Consider the following 20,014-nt stretch of genomic DNA (forward strand, 5'->3'; position numbering starts at 1 on the left):
ATCAGGAAGGCACAGTGTTGGCTACCCTTGAAATCAGAAAATTTCTGAACATACTGTAGTTCTTTTTCTTCTTCTTTTCAATATCATCTTAACACCCACCCCCAGCATTTTTCAACTCAAAATGGACAGTCTTCATTTTTAAAAATTCTTATCTTTCTCAAAACTGTTTGGTGGTATTGCTGTTCTGTCATAATAAGCCATAATTATTTACTTGTTACACAGATGTTTCATATATTTCTATTCTTTTATCCAGCAGCTCAGTTCAATTTACACAGGGCCTTGCTGCTTTCTCAATGATAACACCGTTGCTTAGCTATGCCATCACAAAAGCATCATAGTTCCAAATAGTTTCTGAAGATTGCTGTAAAGAATAATGGCTCCATCAACTATATTTTTTGTCAATGGTAAGAGATTCCATTCTATTACTATTCTGATCAAGGTTGAGGCGTTACTTTGGATCAGAGCAAGGAATAGGGAACATCATTCCCACTTAATATGACAACATACTAATCTTAAAAGGGGGGGGGAAAGTAATCATACAAAGAATAGAAGCTGTAAAACAATTGCAAGCATTCTATAACAAATTATTGATGATTTTAAAATCATGAGTAAAATACAAAGCAATCTTATTGTATCCAGACTATTGCAAATAAAAGACTTGTATGAGCTGAAAATTTTCAATTTATAGTTCATTATGTTCCAGGTGATGAATTTATTCACCACTTGTTTTCATGTCATTTAAAAACGTCAATTTAATAAAAAATAAAATAAATAAAAAGGAATTGTGGACACTAAAGCAGCACTTTCAGTATCACTGTAAAAATCTGAAGTATCATAGCTTGCATATGAAGACCATGGATGAAAAAAGTCTCTGCTTTTTCTCCAAGTGACAATTCCAGGGCACTTTGGGTGTAACAGTGAGGTGTTGTGGTTAGCGTGTTGGACTAGCACCTACGAGACCAGAGTTCAAACTCCCACTCAGCCATGAAGCTCGCTGGGTGACCTTGAGCCAGTCACACTCTCTTGGCCTAACTGGCCTCACAGAATTGTTATTGTGGGATAAATCAGCGTCATATAACCAACATGCTTAACTCTAATTCATGCATGAAGGGGTTAAGACCATAGAGTAAGCTGTCCAGCCAGGTTTAGCTAGGTCACACCCCCTTACTTGGGGAGAAAGCATTAACAAAGCCTTTGCTCTCTCTCTCTCTTCTACCATGTAGCTGCTCAGTACAGATGTCTGGGCTGGTTGCTGGTTGGTTAACCCACTATCAGATTTACAAAACAGTTGAAATGTGATAAGGTAGACATGCTGAGATTAAATAGGGAGAAGTAAAGGTAAGCATCCCTGAATCCCTACTACATGTGGTGATTTAAATGTGTCCAACCAGCAGCCTAACTCATGATATTCCATACAATGAATTGAAAAGGATGTTCAAAATAACTTTTATAAAAAAAACCCAGAAGCTTTTTTGGGGGGAATTATAGGGACAGAACTACAGTACCTAAATTGTATAGAAATTTATTTATGTATGTAAAGAAGCAGAAGTCCCAGCAAAGGAGGAATGGATACAAAAACTTTTGGAATTTGCAGAAATGGTGAAACTGACCGGAAGAATGAGAAATCAAGATAACAAACTTTTTATAAAAGAATGGAAATGGTTTATTGAATATTTACAGATAAATTGTAAACAGATAAAAACAATAGCAGGATTGTTGTAATAACATGCAGTTATATAAGAGTATATATTTGCAGTTGATAATGAAATGAGCAAGTTAAATGAATTTGGATATGCAGAAGATATTAAAAAAAAATTTAAGGAACCACGGAAGAAGGGGTAAGGAAGTCAAAGATTGTCCTGCATACTGTTAATAATAAAACTCAAATGTATACGCTAATGTAATCATTTTTAGTTGTGAATATAGCAGTTGTGAACATATCCATTCATCTGCTCTTGATTTTGTTTGAAAATTATATATTTAGAGGAGAAAACGAGCTCAAAAGGAGAATGTTAAATTGATTGTAAACTAATGAAATGTATAAATTTGCAAAGTATAAATAAAAACTAAAACTAAAAAAGAAGAAGATATTCCATACAACTGGTGGGCAGACTGGAAGCCTGCAGACTGGTTTCTCACAAATGAGCCAGTACAAACGCCACCGAGGTGAAAGCCATAACATTGGGTAGCCCACCAATTTCCCCACCACCCCCATTTCTACCCTGTATTCTCTCTTGGATCCAGTTGGCATAGAAAGGCACTGAAATGTAGACACCTGGGCGGGAGGGTTGGCCACAGCCCCTTCCCCAGCTCACAATCCCAGCCTGCACCCAACCTTCTTTGAGCTGGCAAACTAAGGGTCCCCCGGAGTCACCCTGTGGAAAAAGACATGGGAGATAGTACAGGATCTGTGGTGAACACGGCAATGAGCACTCTGATTAGGAATACCGATTAGATGAGGGAGCTGGAATGAGGTTTATAACCAGGGATGGGGAACTGGTGGCCCTCCAGATGCCTCTGAACTCCACCTACCAACAGCTTCAGTCAGCATGGCGCATGGTCAGGGATGGTGGGAGTTGTATTGCAGCAACATCTGGAGGACAACAAGTTCCCAGCATCCGAAATAAATCTTCATTTACCTCCGGCAGGTACTGACAAGATAGTGATCCTGTCAGCCTCGGCCCCCTTCTATTGCACTTGCAACACCAGGGGTAAAAATATGGTTCTACTTTGTAGGGTTCAAAAGACTGTTGAAAAAATTAATAAGGATTATTCAATTCAACAACAACAACAAAACTAATTCTAACAATTGTAGATGAGTTGGGGCATCTTAATGAGGTATTCAGGTCTGTGTGTGAGACAAAGGGGGGGGGAGCATCATCTGTGATGATATGTGTGGTGTCCATCTTTCAAAAACAATACAGTATAAGTAGACTTTATTCCTTTTAGAACTGATGGCTTTAATCTCAATTCTCAAATGTATGTGGATTTTACTGAGTTTCAACATTTGAGCCCCAAGCCATATAGTTAAATGACCAGGGCTGCAACCCTATACCCATTGACCTGGAACTAAGTCTTGTTGAAGTGAATAGGACTCATTGGGGCAAACAAAGGTCCTTCAGATTCACTCTGTGGAGAAAGAGATGGGAGAAAACATGGAATCCATGGTGGAGAATTCTAGCAACAGATTCCAAATACTGATCAGCCGAGGGGGCTGAAATAAGGTTTATAATAAAAGATGGGGAACCTGATGTTGTTGGCCTCTACATCCTAACAATTACAGCTAGCATGAGCCATGGTCAGGGACCTGAGACTAACCCTACCAAACAGAAGAGGACTTGTTTCTGAGTTGACATGTATGGGGAACCTTTATTATTATTATTATTAAGAAAGGTGTGTCATACATATTTTTAGGTTTTATTGCTAAAACAAGCAGCACAGAAATATTTTTAAACAAAACAACAAGAACTCCTGGGGAAATAGGTGAATATGAAAAGCTGCAAGGTACCATCTCCCAATGGTAGACCAAAATTAGGAAGAAATGGCTAAGGGCTATGTTCACACAACACAATCATTCATAGAATCATAGAATTATAGAATTGTGGAGTTGGAAGGGACCCCAAGAGTCATCTAGTCCAATCCGCAGCAATGCAGGAATCTCCGCTAAAGCATTCTTGCCAGATGGCCATCCAACCTCTGCTTAAAAACCTCAGAGGAAGGAGAGTCCATCACCTTCAAAGGGGGTCTATTCCACTGTTGAACAGCTCTTACCATCAGGAAGTTTTTCCTGGTGTTCAGGCAGAATCTCTTTTCTTGTAAAATTCTCTTCATAAAGACATAAGGTATTTTTCTTTTTATAATGCAATCATGCCAGTACCTGCCTTTGTCTACCTTCTCTGATGGCTGTATGAAGAACAGGTCATGGAGCAACCTACCTGGCAGGAATCTTTCCCACCTTCTGGGTAACCAGCACAGATCATATCCTGCTTGACAGGATCCTTTCTTAAGCCCTGCGCTGAGACACTGTTTAAGAGAGCATTGCAGACTTCTCGGCTTATGAGCGGCACCTTCACTTGCTGGAGAGTTTGTGGGGCAGGTAAAGACACTAGAAGATTGAGAAAGGGAAAGTGTTCATGGAATGCAGAGGCATTCAGTAGGACAAAAATTTAGCACTGAACACACCGTAGATATGTAGCTGCCACACTTTGGGACAACTTCTCCTCCCGTATTTATTTCTAGGGAAACCTAGGTGCAGCCCAATACATTTTGCTGTCTGAGGCAAAATACCAAATTCCCTCCCTCTGAGATTCCACGAACAATACTGGTGTTTTCTTTAACACAGGCAGTGGGACTGGGCTGGTTTGAGAGCGCAAGCAGATCACATGACGCCTACAGTTCTGACTGCTCCACACTCCACACCACCTGAGTTGTCTGTACCACTCTGCCTAATGGTAGGATTGGTCCGGGGGGGGGGGATGTTCATTTTGCAATTCTTTTTTTTAAATCCTCATGAAAAATCACCATCATTTTAGTGCAAATTTCATTTTGGTATGCATTTTTCTATGTTACTTTTGTGAGGGAAATGGATGGAGTACGCATGTGCAGTCAACCACCTAACCGCATCCGCGTCACCCAGGTGATCACAGCAACAGAGATAAGAAAAGAAGAGTTGTTCTGTTGTCTGGAGAGGTCACTTCCTGGTTTGCATGGAGAAACCCAGAGCCCAGTGATGGAAGTGCACAGATGTACTGAGGCAGCGTTGGATGTTGAAATGTTGTGTCCCTAACAATTTTGCGCCCAGGGCAACTGCCCCTGTGGACTCTCCCCCCAATGCCACGCCCCGGAACTGTTCATTTGGATGAGTCACAGAGTCTGAAAAAGTGCTACGAAGAAAACCCCTCACCTCCAGTTTGAATATCTCCCCATCCAGTTACCCAGCAGTATTCTTCTGAAGAGAAGCTTGTAGAGGACTCTGGCAGGCGGATGGGGAGGATGTTGTCAGTGAAGCTCACAGGTGACTTCAGCTTGATTAAAGCAATATCTGCTGTGTGGTCAACGCTGCCATTGTAGTCAGGATGGAGGATAATCTGTTCTGCAGCAGATGCTACAGCATTATCAGAGAGGTTTGAGAGCTGATGGGCACCTAGGAGGACATTGTATTGGAACCTGGGCCCCAGTCTGTGAATACAAGGGCAAAAGATTTAGCTGACATTTGATTTCCTGTGGCTCACCCTAACTGTATACTTCACAAAGAGCTACAATTCCAAGAGTTCAATTCCCTGGGAAGAAGGATGGATTTTGAAACCATTCTGAGAACTGTAGTTCTGTGTGAGGAGCAGGACTTTCATAACAGCTCTCAGCAAACTAAAGTCGCAAGGTTTCTGTGGGAGAAGCCATGGCTGTTTAAAGTGGTATGATGATGTTTTAAGTGTATGGTGTAGCAGAGGCCTAAGACACCAGGAAGCTGACTGGTAGGCAGCTGAAATTAGTCTGGCCTTGTATGGTGAAGCTTTATAATGGCTTTATAATGATACTCACCCATAGAAGAAGCAGTGAGCTGCTGTCAGGACCCACTGCTCGGCTATGAGGGAGCCTCCACAAATAGGATAAGAAAACAGTGAAATGCTGACTTGCCAGGGCCATGACCCATCAGAGGCTGGTTGGCCCCCAACTATTTTTGGAGCATTTATCAGCTGCCCACTCTCTGTGGAAGAGGAAATAAGAGGATTTGCCATTACAAGTTGCAGCACACACATAATGGAAGTAATGTAGCAGAAGATGTGGAAAACACAAGGAAACAAAATTTCTAAATTTGAATTAGTTTTTACAAGTAGGTTTTTTTGCAGATTTTAAAACCATATTTCTTGTCATTGATTCTCCTGGGTTTAATGGGCATTTCATCTGGTAAGTGAAATTGACCTTTTTATTTCTTAGCATGTTTACAGCAGTTTAATTTCTGCAGTGCAAAATTAGGAAAAGGGTGAAGTTCGTAGTATGGTTGTATTTTGCTTCACATATACTGCTTACTGCTTGAGAAAATGCAAACTGGGCCTTTAATTACCTTTAAATGTGAACCAAATTAAAATTCTCATCCATCCTTACTCATATATGTGGTAGTGGAATCCATGAGTCCTGGACTCTTAGCTCTCAGTTTTGGCATCCCTTTCTCCCATACGTCTTCCACCATCATAGCTAGAAGTAGAACCATGTAAAACCTTGGGGTTTTTGGTTTCCATGGGTCAGAGATTAAGATGGCAGGAGTCATTTTAAGATTCTTCATGTGAGATGCTTGATGGGTGGGTCTTTCTTCCTCAGCTTAGTGGGCAAAGGAATTGAGACTGTTACCTTTGTAAAGTAGAGCACATTCCAGCCACGCAAAAGTCCAGAGGCTTCTGCATCCCCTCACTGACATCTCACCATCCAGATAAGAAAAAGGTAGCAGCACAGTTGAAGGACACGTTCCAAGCAGGCAGTATGAATGGCTGGCTGGTGAGGGTGGGTGACATGGGGAAAGCAGTGTAGCCTTTGGAGGGGGCATGAACTGAGGAGAATCGTGAGGACTGAATATTTCCTCCACCCTGGCACTACAGCGTGCAGCTTGGCACCATGGCTTAAGGAAGTTGGACACCTAAAACCAATTCTTACTGAAGACCATGCAATCACATCTAGAATGCGACACCTTGTTTGCTCTACTCTTTACTTGTGGTGTGGCAACATGAGCTTGTGGGTTCATCTTCCTCATATCAATGCGACATATTAAGGAGTATCCTATCTAAGGTGAGGATGTTGGATTACAAGACCTCTGGTTTTTAGGAGGCCTTTTCTTTAGTTTCCTCCACACAGATTCCTGTGAAAAACTCCTTCCAATGTACTCTTACCTGCTCTCGAGCTTGTAGCACCTAAGGAAAATAAAGAAAGAAGATACCCCAGGTAAGAGTCATTGTAGAAGAAAGACACAGTGTAGGATTGTATGTATGAACAAGGGGGAAGGGAACTTGTTTACACTGGCCCACTTCAGACAAACATGTCTCGATTCAACAAGCCAAGGTATGCACAAATTCTTTGCTTGTGAACAGAGCCCCTTCACTCCTCTCTTTGGGCATGCCACACTCAAAGCAAGAAGCCTCTAGTTAACTCTGTTATCCCATGTTCTGAGAACCAGGTTAATCACTTTTAAACAAACCAGGTTATAAAAAAGTAGGTTGAGAGCCAGTGTGGTGTAGTGGTTAACAGCTGTGGACTTGTAATCTGGTAAACCGGGTTGGCTTCCCCGCTCCTCCACATGCAGCTGCTGGGTGACCTTGGGCCAGTCACACTTCTCTGAAGTCTCTCAGCCCCACTCACCTCACAGAGTGTTTGTTGTGGGGGAGGAAGGGAAAGGAGATTGTGAGCCGCTTTGAGACTCCTTAGGGTAGTGATAAAGTGGGATATCAAATCCAAACTCTTCGAAATTGCCTGGCTAGTTCTGAATTTGGTAACCATAGTTCCCTGGTTTGGACAAAACATGAAACATGAAGATCCCTTAGAAGCTTCCTACTTTAATCACAGCTTGGGGTGAGGGGAGGAGCAAATAGACTGTGTGGGGTGGGCAAAAGGCACCATGTGCATATGTCAGCTTAATAACCTGACAGATGATTGTCTGTGAATGCAGCCAATCTTTTCCCAATTGGTTGAAAAATTAACACTTTTGACAATTGTGCCACGAGTTCATTCTGAAACATGGTTCTTAGGGGATGTATTCAGAACCACATTTAAACCTGGGCTCATCAGGACTTTAGCTCTTTTAATGTTATGGCTCTACCCTGGAACTATCTAAGTTGGGAAGAACAGACGTCCTAAGGAAAAGTGGGACATTCCAGGATCAAATCAGAAACCGGTATAGCTTCTGTAAATCTGGGACTGTCCCTGGAAAAATATGAGCACAGAGAAGGTATGATTTCCCAGGAGTCCTCACAACCTTAATTTTTTTTAAAGAAATGAAACCTTGGAGTAGCTGTTCCCCAAGTATTTCTCCAACTCCATCAGTCACCTTGTAGCATAGTCAGCTGCAGAAGCCACACAGTCAGTGCGGAAGTAACAATTGGCATTGCTGTCCTTCTGAAGTATTCTCTGGGTGGTTCAGCTCCAGTCAGTTCCAGACAACAGATGTTTTATTTCAATCTGAATGTCCTCTACGAGCCATACTATTAAAACACAATATCAGCAATGAAAAGGTAGTGCTCCTGTCATTGGCCTGTCTGTTGCTGAGTCTGGAGAAGCAGCGCAGAAGCCCCAAGTCCCTGCAATCTCTGGATCCTAGAAGCAGCAGCATCCCAAATCTCTGCCAACATCTGAGAATGCCCACAGGTGTGCAGGTTGCGCATAGGTGGAGGCAAGGCATGTATACACTTTCCTCATTGATGTCCACATCTGAACCAGCTCCCCACTTTTTTGGAATAGGGAGAAGGGGGAGAAGAAGAGACTCTCCAGAAGTCCCCACCCACCCATCCACAAACATAGAAATGAAGGTGGAGACTTCCTTCTTCATACTTGCCACCAGCTATGGTCACTTACAGGCAACCTGTTTGTGGAGAAATAGTCCTAATTCTTTTAGCTGGGAAGTTAGACGGCATGGTGAGAAGCAAATGTCATGCCACACTTTCTAGTGCATTTCCTTTCATTCTCCTTATCACAAAAACATCCAAATTTGGGGGAAAGTGGGTTTATTATGTACAACCTGAATTTGCTGCTTATGCAATTGAATCCAGCCTGCAAAATAACAACAGTGTAGCTGTTGGCCTCCATCCGTCTTGAGAGAAAGCCCAGGACCCCTATCCACACTGCCAAGGCTTGCGTTCCAGGGAGGTCACTTTGGTGCTGCTATTGCAGTGGTTTGACTTCAGGCCTGGAGGCGCACTTCATTGTCTCTGGAGACAGACGGGTGCCAACAATCTGCTTATGTATTTATTACTGCTAGATTGTACTCTCTATAAAGATTTGAGGAGTGAGGTTATTACCCCTCTACTATTACCCAAACCAGGTCGCTCAAGCACTGCTACTGTGTCTTTCTTCTGGTAGATCAAGATAACCAGGCAACAGCAAAAACTGCAAATTTTTTAGCAGGGGCAATTAGAATAAGATCTATTATTTGATTAACTTTCTAATATTCCTTAGCTTGGGGGGGGGGGGAATCAAAAGAAAGCCTGTTGGGTCACATGTTTTATCTGTGGTTAAAGGATCATGTATCAGTTCTGTCATTTGTATTGATGTAGACCTCCTGAATGTATTTTGTATACCTAACTATTTAGTTCTATCCCCAGTATATTTTTTCTTATTGCTATGGCTAGTGGCTAATGCAAATAAAGTTTCTATCTATGCATGCTTTTATTACAGTTCTTTTCAAAGCGACCAGGGCAGCAAACACCAAAATGTAACAACAATGTTAATACAGTATACTGAAAATACAATACGATTAAAAAAATAAAGTAAATACATAGTAAATGTTAAGAACAATGTAAAACACTTAAAAGGATCTAAAAACAACGAATAAAGGTCTAAAACATTTAAAAGACAAATGCATATCATCACAGCTCCTAATTTCATGATTGACAGGAACAATATATTTCAGCCATCCAGTACTGGATCTTTTCATTTAACCCAAATTGTGCTCCTATGTTCAATTACTGTAGGTAATTGCAGCTTCAAGGCACTGTGGATTTGGATCTGGGGAATCAGTTTGGGAGGAAATTATGCATGGAGAGACATGCATGGAGTCATATATCGCCTACATAGCATCTAGTTTGGCCCTCTCACATGACTCTGCCATTGCGTTTCAAATATACAAACATCCTTTCCTAGTATTTATCATTCTTACCTAGCTTTTTCAGAGCTGGCCAGAAAAGACTTTGTACTTCTAGCAGAAGCAGTTAGTTTTAGAGGGAAGGAGAGATCACCCTTTTTAAATGCACCAAGTGCATTCTTCATATGAAGTAGCACTATGTTCCGTCATTCAAAACAAACATATTAGTTTCCTGGTTCCGCCTCTTTCTTTGTCACACACATGCCGTAAAGGGTGTGACTTTGTATGCAAAGTGAGAAGGTTGCAACAGTAGAGTTGATTCCAAGAGAGCAGAGACAGACCATAGAGAAGGAAATGTCTAAAGCAATCTATACAGGCCATAAGTGGGCTGAATATCAGGTGAGGCTGACTGTTAGTCATACTCAATGTGAATCCATTGAAATCACAAAAAGGTCTGAAAAGGAGACCCTGCTTGTTCTCCTGGACTTCTTTGGTGGCTTTCAATACCATGACTGGCCCAGGACATATTGCAGCCTGAGGGAAAGGAGAAGATGGTACCTTATCCCATGGGCAGAAACCAACTGGACAGACACTTGAATCTTACTCAACAACGGTGATGGGGAAGTATACTTCACTTTTTACAAGGGCAGCAGGCTAGCTTAGGAGGTGTAGGCAGTGCTTTATTGGTAAAAGTGCCATGGCTGTGTATGGGAAATGCACCTGGAAGACAAAATGTATCGAGGAGTTATTGGTCTGATATGGAGCTCTTTCTGCCTCTTTTCCACCCCCCCATGGAATGTCAATTTGAATGTTTTGAGAACAGTCTTAAATATTTTGGGAACACGGGGACGAGGTGAAGCCCTCCCCAGCCCCCCACAGCTGCCTTATCAGTTGTGGAGGATAGTGCTACTGGAGGTACCACCCACACACTTCTGCTGCACCTTCTGCTTGTGTGGTGGCACCTCAGCAAAACCTCATCTTACTGTTTATAGCAGAGTATTTCCCTGGCAGCAGACGACAAGAACAGTAGTCATAGTCAAAGTCCTCAGCCAAGAGCTTCTTTATTGCTTGACTGGTTGCACAAGAATTTCTATTACAAATATATACAAACTATTTAGTAAGGTAAAGGTGCATGGACCATTAGGTCCAGTCGTGGCCGACTCTGGGGTTGCAGTGCTCATCTTGCTTTACTGGCCGAGGAAGCCGCCGTACAGCTTCCGGGTCATGTGGCCAGCATGACTAAGCAACTTCTGTCGAACCAGAGCAGCGCATGAAAATGCTGTTTACCTTCCTGCCAGAGTGGTACCTATTTATCTACTTGCACTGCATGTTTTCGAACTGCTAGGTTGGCAGAAACAAACTATTTACATGCCTTCTATATTTCTCCAGCACAGTACAAACTCAGTGTGTGTGTGTATGCTTTCTTCGTGCCTCAAATGGCAAACTCATAGCTCCTCCTTTTAACTGCATCTTCAGCTGACTCCAATTAAGCTGGCACTCCCACACATTGAAGAAACTTCTGGAATGCTTTTTAAAGTTTAAAGGAACCTTAGCTGATTCTTTAAAGAATGTATTCCTAACAAGTGCTGGGTACCTTCTTTCATGTTTGACATGTTTTGAGAAAGTGAGGCATTGGGAGGGGGTGGCTATGTATAAAATCGGACAGTTTGGGCAGAGTTTCTTTGAAACTCATGCATGGACTGATTGGGCCATGCAAACTAAGGCTACCTGAGGGGAGTAGCTTTAACGCTGCTTGAGGGCTTCCAAGTGGCAGATTGAAGTGCTTGCTTGGTATGTATGAATTGCTTGCTGTTTTAGAATAAAATATTTAATCTTCTTACTCACTTGTGTATTTTGTATTGCTTCTGAATATCATTTTAAAAGAACCACCTTGCCAGCACAAAATGGCTGCCATGGGCAGCAAGAAAAGGGGATGATAATAAAATAATAATAATAATAATAATAATAATAATAATAATAATAATAATAATAATTGGCTGGGATGGTTCACTATACCAGTGAATAGTGTCACAAAAAAGCACTTGGTGTAGGACCAGGGCTTTTTTTGCAGCTGAAACTCACAAGAACTCATTTCTGGCACCTCTCAGGTGTGCACCACTGCCATTAAAAGAGAACAAGGGAGAAGTTTGTGGTGAGTTTCAGCACCTCCTTTTCTAGAAAAATAGCACAGGGTAGGACAGAAAATAAAGCATGCACAGCAGTGGGGGCTGGGGACTAGTGGGATAGGAGCAGGGAGCCCAAACAGTCTGTGGAACCTGAGTTAATGACTAACAGAGCCAACTAATTCTAAAATGGTCCCCTGCTCCCTGCTGAGTTCTAGAAGAGCAAGAGGAAGCTGACAGCCAGTGGCACCCCATGGACTGGTTGGAAGTAAGATGATAGGCATATGTGGGCTTGCTGAGGGCAGATTGAGGTTGGTGGGGCAGTGGCCCGTTTGGCCTAATGGACCAGCATCCACTGAGCTTTAGTCACTCCACACCCCTTGGCATCTGCCACCTGAACTGGCCATCTTACTCTGCCATGAGTACTTATTCCCAGGTAAGTCAAAGTAGGATTGCAGTGTTATTCAACTAAGAGAAAGAATACACATGCACACAGCTTACACTCTGCAGCACAACTACTGTAATAGCCTTTCTTCGGTGCTGACTATTAGCTGTATTTGCACAGGTTTTTTGAGTGAGTAAATATGCATAAATAAATAATCAGCTTCAGCAACACCGGACAAAAGCTTAATTGATACTTTGGTTCTGTATACTCAGTATGGCAAACAGGAAGAAAGTTAAATCTAGTCTCTGTTTGGTAGAGCAAAGAAATTGAAAGGAGGATAATTCTGCACTTACAGTTCACTTCAGTGCATGACTGAACCCTACTTTTCTACGGGAGTATCCAAATCAGTAACTCATTTAAAGGGCAGCATCAAAATTTAACAAATCAATAATTAGAGGATTCCTCAAGGGTGCAGAAATATATTGATTGATCGGACCCTTCATGGAAAGGTCCCACGATGGCTTACAACAATACAGAGATACAATATTAAAGTCAGTTAAAGCAATTAACAATCAGAAGAACAAGGTGGATCCTGAAAATATATTTAGGTATCAGAGGCCAGGGCAAAGAGGTACATCTTTAGTGTATGAATTGTATGTGCAAATTGTGAACTTGGTGGCATCAAGCCTATCAGTGAAACAGACTAAAAAGGTAAAGGTACCCCTGCCCGTACGGGCCAGTCTTGACAGACTCTGGGGTTGTGCGCCCATCTCACTTAAGAGGCCAGGGGCCAGCGCTGTCCGGAGACACTTCCGGGTCACGTGGCCAGCGTGACATCGCTGCTCTGGCGAGCCAGAGCCGCACACGGAAACGCCGTTTACCTTCCCGCTGGTAAGCGGTCCCTATTTATCTACTTGCACCCGGAGGTGCTTTCGAACTGCTAGGTTGGCAGGCGCTGGGACCGAGCAGCGGGAGCGCACCCCGCCGCAGGGATTCGAACCGCCGACCTTTCGATTGGCAAGTCCTAGGCGCTGAGGCTTTAACCCACAGCGCCACCTGTGTCCCTGTGAAACAGACTAACCACAGACAAAGTAGGGATTTTCACATACTTCCAAGATTCCCCTATTAAGCAGATAATTATAAGCATATGGAAATAAAAAGGTAGTATACCCCACCCCAAAGCAAAACAGCCACTTTCTTTCCTATCCTCCTTTGCTTCTCTTGGTATTTCTCTCTCAACAACTGATACTCAGCTTTATTGCAAGGGCTGGTAATATGCCCACTTGCCAGACCAACATAAAAGAGTACGCCACAGACAACTGAGATCAATCACACAGGAATGGATTCGATGTGTAATATACAATGTATAGGAAATATTAAAATACAAATATGCTTCATTTTTCTTTTTATTTACATCAGTGTGTAAGTTTTACAATAAAACCTCAACAAGGAGGAGCTAGGCTTACAGCAACACTGAGAAGAAATCCCAAGGATATCCTTATTTTGAAACAATTAGACCCACTCTATACATTTAAAGCGCTCTTCCGCCATTTTAACAGTAATGGAGAATCCTGGGAATCATAGCTTGGTAAGGGAGCTGGGGATTGTAGTTGTGTGGTGTCAGCACCCTTAATAAACTACAGTTCTCTGGGTTCTTGAGGAAGAACCCATATCTGTTAAAGTGGTATAAGAGTGTCTCAAACAGGTAGTGTGGATGCGCCCAGAAAACTACTCAATATTCATTTTCCAATGAATTTATCAGTCTTCTTTCTAGAGAAGCAACTTGAAAGTGTCAGTTTACTCCTTCAGGTGATGTTCCACGTTCTCCTAAACTGTGGATTCCCAAACTGTGGCCTGTGGACCACCAGTGGGCTATGAGATATTTTGAATGCTCTCTAGAATATGATGTAGAAAGTGCCAAAAGAAGGTACTTCCTCAAAAGTATGTGTGCACCCCCCCATAGAAAGTTGGTCCAGTTGCTCATTTTAATAATCCTGGGTATTTCTGGGTACTTCTTTCAACATGTCCAGCAAAGCAAAATATACAGCAACTTTATATAAAGAGTAATAGCAAGAAATCACAAATATTTATAAATACCATATAACAATTCTTTGATCAAGTACCAACAAGCAGAAGTATAAAATTATCTGAATTAACATTATAACATTGAACTGAAGATAAATTACAACCCCACTATTCTGGGCGCCATATTTCTTTGTGGCTTCTTACCACATCGTTTAACTCTTTCAACAGATTAAAAGAATATTGAGCTTTGCATCCAAAAGGTCTTAGGCTCAATCAGGGGTGGAAGAAGGGGTGTGTGGTAGGGGTGGGCCACCCCAGGTGTCACCACTGTGTGTGTGTGTGTGTGACAAAATGGCAGGTGGCGCTCACTATGGGGCCTGTAGCATGCCCAAGCCATGTGTCTCTCCTGGGAGTGATGCAGTGGCTTGGGCCCCTGCAGGTTCCACGCTGCCCCAAATGGTCCACCCGCCGCCTCCCCCTCAGCTGTAGGGCGGCTGAGTGGGAGAAGGCAGGCAGATTCCTCAGAGGTCCCATGGAGCGTCCTGCCCTGGCTGGCCCCGCCCCGTGGGCAGCTGACCCCACCCCCAGGGGGGCTGGCCCTGCCTCTGGGCGCAGAGCATGCATGCCACCCCAGTCGCCTGATCGGCTTGCTCCACTGCTGGGTTCAATTTCCACCATCTCCCAGTAGGGCTGGGAAAGGCTCCTGTCAGAACCTTGGAGAGCTACTGCCAGGCAGGATATAAAATCCTAAACTAGATGAATTGACAGTCTGTCTTGCTATAAGGCAGTGAGTGGCCTGTGTTCCTGTTGCGTCCCCAAACCAGACCCCTTGGTTGAATAAATTGTCAGAGAATATAGGGCTTAAATCAATACTGATCAGTACAGCAATTTAAATGCACCTGTGATCAAATTCTGAACAAATTCCACATAACCCATCAGTAGATGGGCTGAAGGCAGAGAGAGCAGCCTCTCATAGAAGGGTCAATGTAAAAAACACTAGGAGGAGTGTCACAACAGGGTAATTCTGTTCTCTGCCATTCACCTCACTTTTCCCACTTGTACTCCCACCCTTTCCACACATCACAAAGGTCATATTGGGTATATGTTGGGAGATCCAAGTGGCATAAAAGGGGGTTGAAGAATAGACACCAGGGAGGCCAGGGAGGCCACAGCCTATCCCCCAGCTCACAACCCCAGCCAGGACCCAATGCCCATCACATGGGCAAGCCAAGGGTCCCCCGGAGTCACCCTGTGGAGAGAAAGATAGGCGTCAGTCCACAGTTACAGGAAGCCTCCTGAGAGCGGGTTTTGGAGACTGGTTTTAAAACAGATTATGCTTATTTCCTTTACAGATCTGGTCCTGTCCTCATGTATAGTTCAGGAACCATCTCCCAGCTAGACTAAGGTAGTGGAGAAATGGCTAAGGTATGGAGGAGAAACTATGAATAAGGCTGAAACGACCAAATTTGAATTTCCCAAAACAATATGGGAACTGAAACATAGCTATCTATTGAAATTCGCACATATCTGAATTTTGTAATTCAGTTCACCAACTAAACAATGTTAACAAAGATGCATATATTATTAAAATATTGCTTGCACAGACATGTATATTTGTCAAAACGGCAAATGAAATTGTGTTTATTGGGAGAAATTCACACTAAAATGCTGAAAGTCGAAATTGACAGATCCTTCTATCCCTGGTCCAGACTTTCAGTTTCAGTTTAATGAATATATAATGCAGCCTTGTAAAGCAGTCTTCCAATGTTACTGGCCTGCAAAAATGTATGTTAGCTTGCTGTGGGCCTGCAAAAATGTATGCTTGCTGTGGGCCAGGAGAGGAGAGACAAACAGCTCAGTCCTTATCGCAGCAGCCCACTGTATTTTAATGCAGGGCCTGGAGCTTGGAAATTGCCTCCTCCAGCAGACCTCTTGGCTTCTGTGGTGGACACAGATTAGAGATGGAGCACCCTGTCTCTCGTCTGCCAGCCTGCTCACTAGCTTGCATGTAATGCCTTGCCACCTATGTCTACTACTCCACTGCTAAAATACATGGCTGACATATTGCATTTCCACATCAGGTCTATTTAAGTAGGCCTGAGAAGGCTACATTTCTGAACGGCTGGCCCTGTGAATAAAACCAAGACAAAGGATGGAAAAATCTGTGGCCTCCCAGCTGTTGTTGGACTCCAACTCCCATCAGCCCCAGCCAGCAGAGCCAATGATCTGGGGGATGACAATGTCTGGAGGGCCACAGGTTCTCCATACCTGAGCTAGACCTTTGGAGCCTGTCCTCTCCATTTCTGGGGTGCTCCTGCCCACCACAGCCAACCCCACTTATGGAGCATCCTACCTGGCAGGAATCTTTGCCCCCTTCTTGGTAGCCAGCACAGATCATACCAGGGCCGACCGGATTATGGAGTTGTGGTTCATGTTGGGTAGCGCTGAAGAGAGCATTGCATTTTTCTCGGTCTATGAGTGGCACTTTCACTTCCTGGAGGGTTAGTGGGGGTGGCAATTCCACTGTAAGAGGAAGCAAATGTATCATTAGGGATGTGATCAGGTGGATAGCCACCCATCCCAATTATATCTCTTACCCCAATGTATACTCTAATAGCTGCCTATTTTACATTGTCCATTCTGCATTTAATATAGACAGAAGAAGGCAAAAGCAAATAGTGACTGCGTCTATCTCCCCTGACCACTGGTTTCTGAGATTTCACGAAGCACTGCCTAGACATGTGCGAAACTTTACAGCATACAGAGAAAGAAATCTGCATTTTAACATCAATTCCCGATAAAGAAACCAGGGACAATAATAAGGTATGATTAAGTGGCCAGCTGATTGCCTTTTCCTTGCGCTCTGCTTATAGAATTGTAAAAGAGGGTTCACTTTCACCATCTACTGGTGAGAAAAGTGGTAGCACTGTTAGCTTCCAGACTTGGAGAACAAGGAACCTGTGAGCCTCTGGAAGTTGTTCGACTACAACATCTCCATCCCCTACCCTTGGCTCCATCCATTTTTCAAGGGGAGAAAGTGTGCTGGAAAGTTGCATGCTTGGACTTCAAACCATGCCTCCTCATCTGTCCTATTCATCTGTAGTTACTTTGTGGTTAATAAAAGCAGCAATGAGTCTTGAAGCACCTTAATGACTAACACATTTATTATGGCATAAGCTTCTGTGGACAATTCCACAAAAGCTTATGCCATAAATATATTTGCTAGTTTTCAAAGTGCTGTACTTGGCGCTCTCTCTCTCTCTCTCTCTCTCTCTCTCTCTCTCTCTCTCTCTCTCTCTGTGTGTGTGTGTTTGCTGCAACAACGTAACATGATTACCGGTACACTATCAAAAGGCACTCTGTCTCACAGACATTCTGTCTCACAGACATTCTTTCTAATGCATGGGTCTGAAGGCCATTTTTCTACCATTACAAGGCAGCCCAGAAGTTGAGCTCTGGCCCGGCCTGGCTCAAATTCAGGCCTGTAGATACCATCCCACTGCTGCAATGACATACCCTCCAACATGTTGAGTCCTAAAACCAGGATATGTGTCTTCCCAGCTGTGCTCCGGTGTAAGTCACATGACCTGGGTGAGATCACATCTATGGACAGTGTGAGTTGCATTCTCAGATTAGTTCCCTTTACTGCCTTCCTGTTCACTCTCAGGTCCAGCAATAACTCTTAGTCTTCAAAATAATCCATGGTCTTGTTCTGCTTTTGATGTTTCTCTCCTCATACCCAGCCTGAGGCCCTAACTATTCATGGTTTGCAGGTATTTATAACCCTTAGGGGTAGGATCTTTTTACAGTGGCCCCTTGTCTCTGCAATACTTTACCATCTAAGATCGATTAGGCCTCAGCACTGGGCTGATTGGAGGTTGTGATGCTTTCCAGATGTTGTGGAATATAACTCCCATCAGCCCAATACATTATTGTCCATGGTCAGGGATGATGGGAATTACAGTGGACAACTTCTGGAAGGCACCTCCTTGGCTACTCCTGGCTGCAAATCATACCCGCCTCTATCCTCCAGCATTTCAACCGCATCATCCAGCATCTTCCACCTGAGCCAGCTTGCCCTATAAAAGTGCAGTGTACATTGCTGGCATGAAAGTAAACAGAGCTTGAAGGAGAACATCAAAAAGCACTTCTCCATCTCCTCACCTCCAGGTTGAATATCTCCCCATCCAGTCACATAGCAGCTTTCTTCCATTGAGAACTTTGCAGAGGTCTCTGGCAAGCAGATGGGAAGAATGTACTTGGTGAAACTCACAGGGGACTTCAGCTCTACTAAAGCAATATCCCCTCTGGAGCTATCACTGTCATAGGTGGGATGGAGGATAATCTGTTGGATATCAGATGTTACTGTGTTACTTGAAGTGTTCAGGAGCTGATAGGCACCCAGCACCACATCAGAATGGGTAGTTTGGCTCTTGATGCTGTAAGTGAAAAAAAACAAGAGCAAAATGCATAAAGATCTTTGCCAAACTGGTCTCCAAGAGGTGAGTGCCCTTAGACCTTGTAATTCAGTCTCATGTCAACATGTCTAGTTTAAAGGAGAGACTAGGGCCATAGCAACCCAGTGGAGAAAAGGTCGTAGCTCTTTCCAAGCAGAAGACCCCAGGTTGACCCCTCCATGTCTCCAGACAAGTCATTAGCACCCATTCATTTTTGCTTTCCCTCTGGGTTTTTTTAAATTGTGCATAAGCATAAGTCCTTGCTATTTCTTGAAACCAGCCTATAGGGCAGGGATGGAGAACCTTTGGTCCTCCAGATGCTGGACTTAAACTCACAACATCTCTGGCCACTGACCACATGGGATGGGGCTGATGGGAATAGGAGCCCAACAATATTTGCAGGGCCATTGGTTTACATCCCTGGCCATTGGCAAGTCACCTTGTTCTCTTTACCTCCAAGAGGGAGCTACTGGCATAATTTCTGATGTGTTTTGTTATTTCAGTGCCCTCCCAAATCAGGTGGTCAGCAGATATCAGATGACACAATAGTACAAAAGTGGAGATGAGCACCACACCCCATAGTCAAATTTGACTGGATTTAACCGTCCAGGGTTCCTTTACCTTAATGGCATTCAACTTGAGCCTATAAAGTTTGTGATTTGAGTTTGGCTCTGGAGTTTGAACAATTTACTGCTCAGGCATAGACAGAACTATGCTTGTCAGTGCATGTTTGTTTCCATTTGCGTGTTTTAAAATATGCAGTATGCATTCAGAGCTGCATAGCTTGAATGTAGCCTACTGTACAAAGGTGAAAGCTGCTGCTGTTGCTCCACTGACATTCATCTCTGGCCCCAACCACCTCCAGGCTGAAAAAGATCCCCCAGCCCCACTCTATACCTTCTGCCAGCCATCTGCTTCCTTTAACTTTATTATTCATTGCTCTGTCAGGTTCTGCTTTGGCAAGGCCAAGGCACTGAGTAGCTGTTAGGCCAGCCATGGGCAGTCATTCTGGGTCAATGGACACATTGGGAATGTTGAGGAAGTGTTTGGGTGCTAGTCACAAAATGGCTGCTCTGGGCTGTGAGGTACAAAACAAAATGGCCACCACATCTATAAGAGACAGGAGATGTTATTTGCTGAGACATTTTGTGGATGCCATAAGGCGTACTGGCAGGGACACTGGTGCCTGTGAGTGTCACATTGATGCCCTCTGTGTTAGGCATATAATATTAGTTTGGCCTTGCAG

At 43.4% G+C, this 20,014-nt stretch overlaps 2 protein-coding genes across 2 annotated transcripts; both read right to left on the reverse strand.

Moving 5' to 3' along the window:
* Positions 1-1,661: 1,661 nt before the first annotated feature.
* LOC309355073 (serine protease 27-like) lies at positions 1,662-9,981 on the reverse strand. Its single transcript, XM_081885534.1, has 7 exons — positions 9,854-9,981; positions 8,030-8,183; positions 6,879-6,899; positions 5,539-5,704; positions 4,904-5,178; positions 3,936-4,105; positions 1,662-2,375 (listed from the first exon to the last, which is right to left on the reverse strand). The coding sequence occupies exons 2-7, from the start codon at positions 8,085-8,087 to the stop codon at positions 2,136-2,138; spliced, it is 930 nt and encodes a 309-aa protein (XP_081741660.1). The 5' UTR covers positions 8,088-8,183; positions 9,854-9,981; the 3' UTR covers positions 1,662-2,135.
* Positions 9,982-13,751: 3,770 nt separating this feature from the next.
* LOC309355963 (prostasin-like) lies at positions 13,752-19,763 on the reverse strand. Its single transcript, XM_081887154.1, has 4 exons — positions 19,666-19,763; positions 18,476-18,750; positions 16,665-16,834; positions 13,752-15,560 (listed from the first exon to the last, which is right to left on the reverse strand). Exons 1-4 carry the CDS (start codon positions 19,677-19,679, stop codon positions 15,282-15,284), a joined length of 738 nt encoding a protein of 245 aa, XP_081743280.1. The 5' UTR covers positions 19,680-19,763; the 3' UTR covers positions 13,752-15,281.
* Positions 19,764-20,014: the final 251 nt, after the last annotated feature.

The sequence above is a fragment of the Podarcis melisellensis genome, assembly GCF_964234715.1.
Source record: "Podarcis melisellensis genome assembly, chromosome: 13".
Classification (NCBI taxonomy): domain Eukaryota; kingdom Metazoa; phylum Chordata; class Lepidosauria; order Squamata; family Lacertidae; genus Podarcis; species Podarcis melisellensis.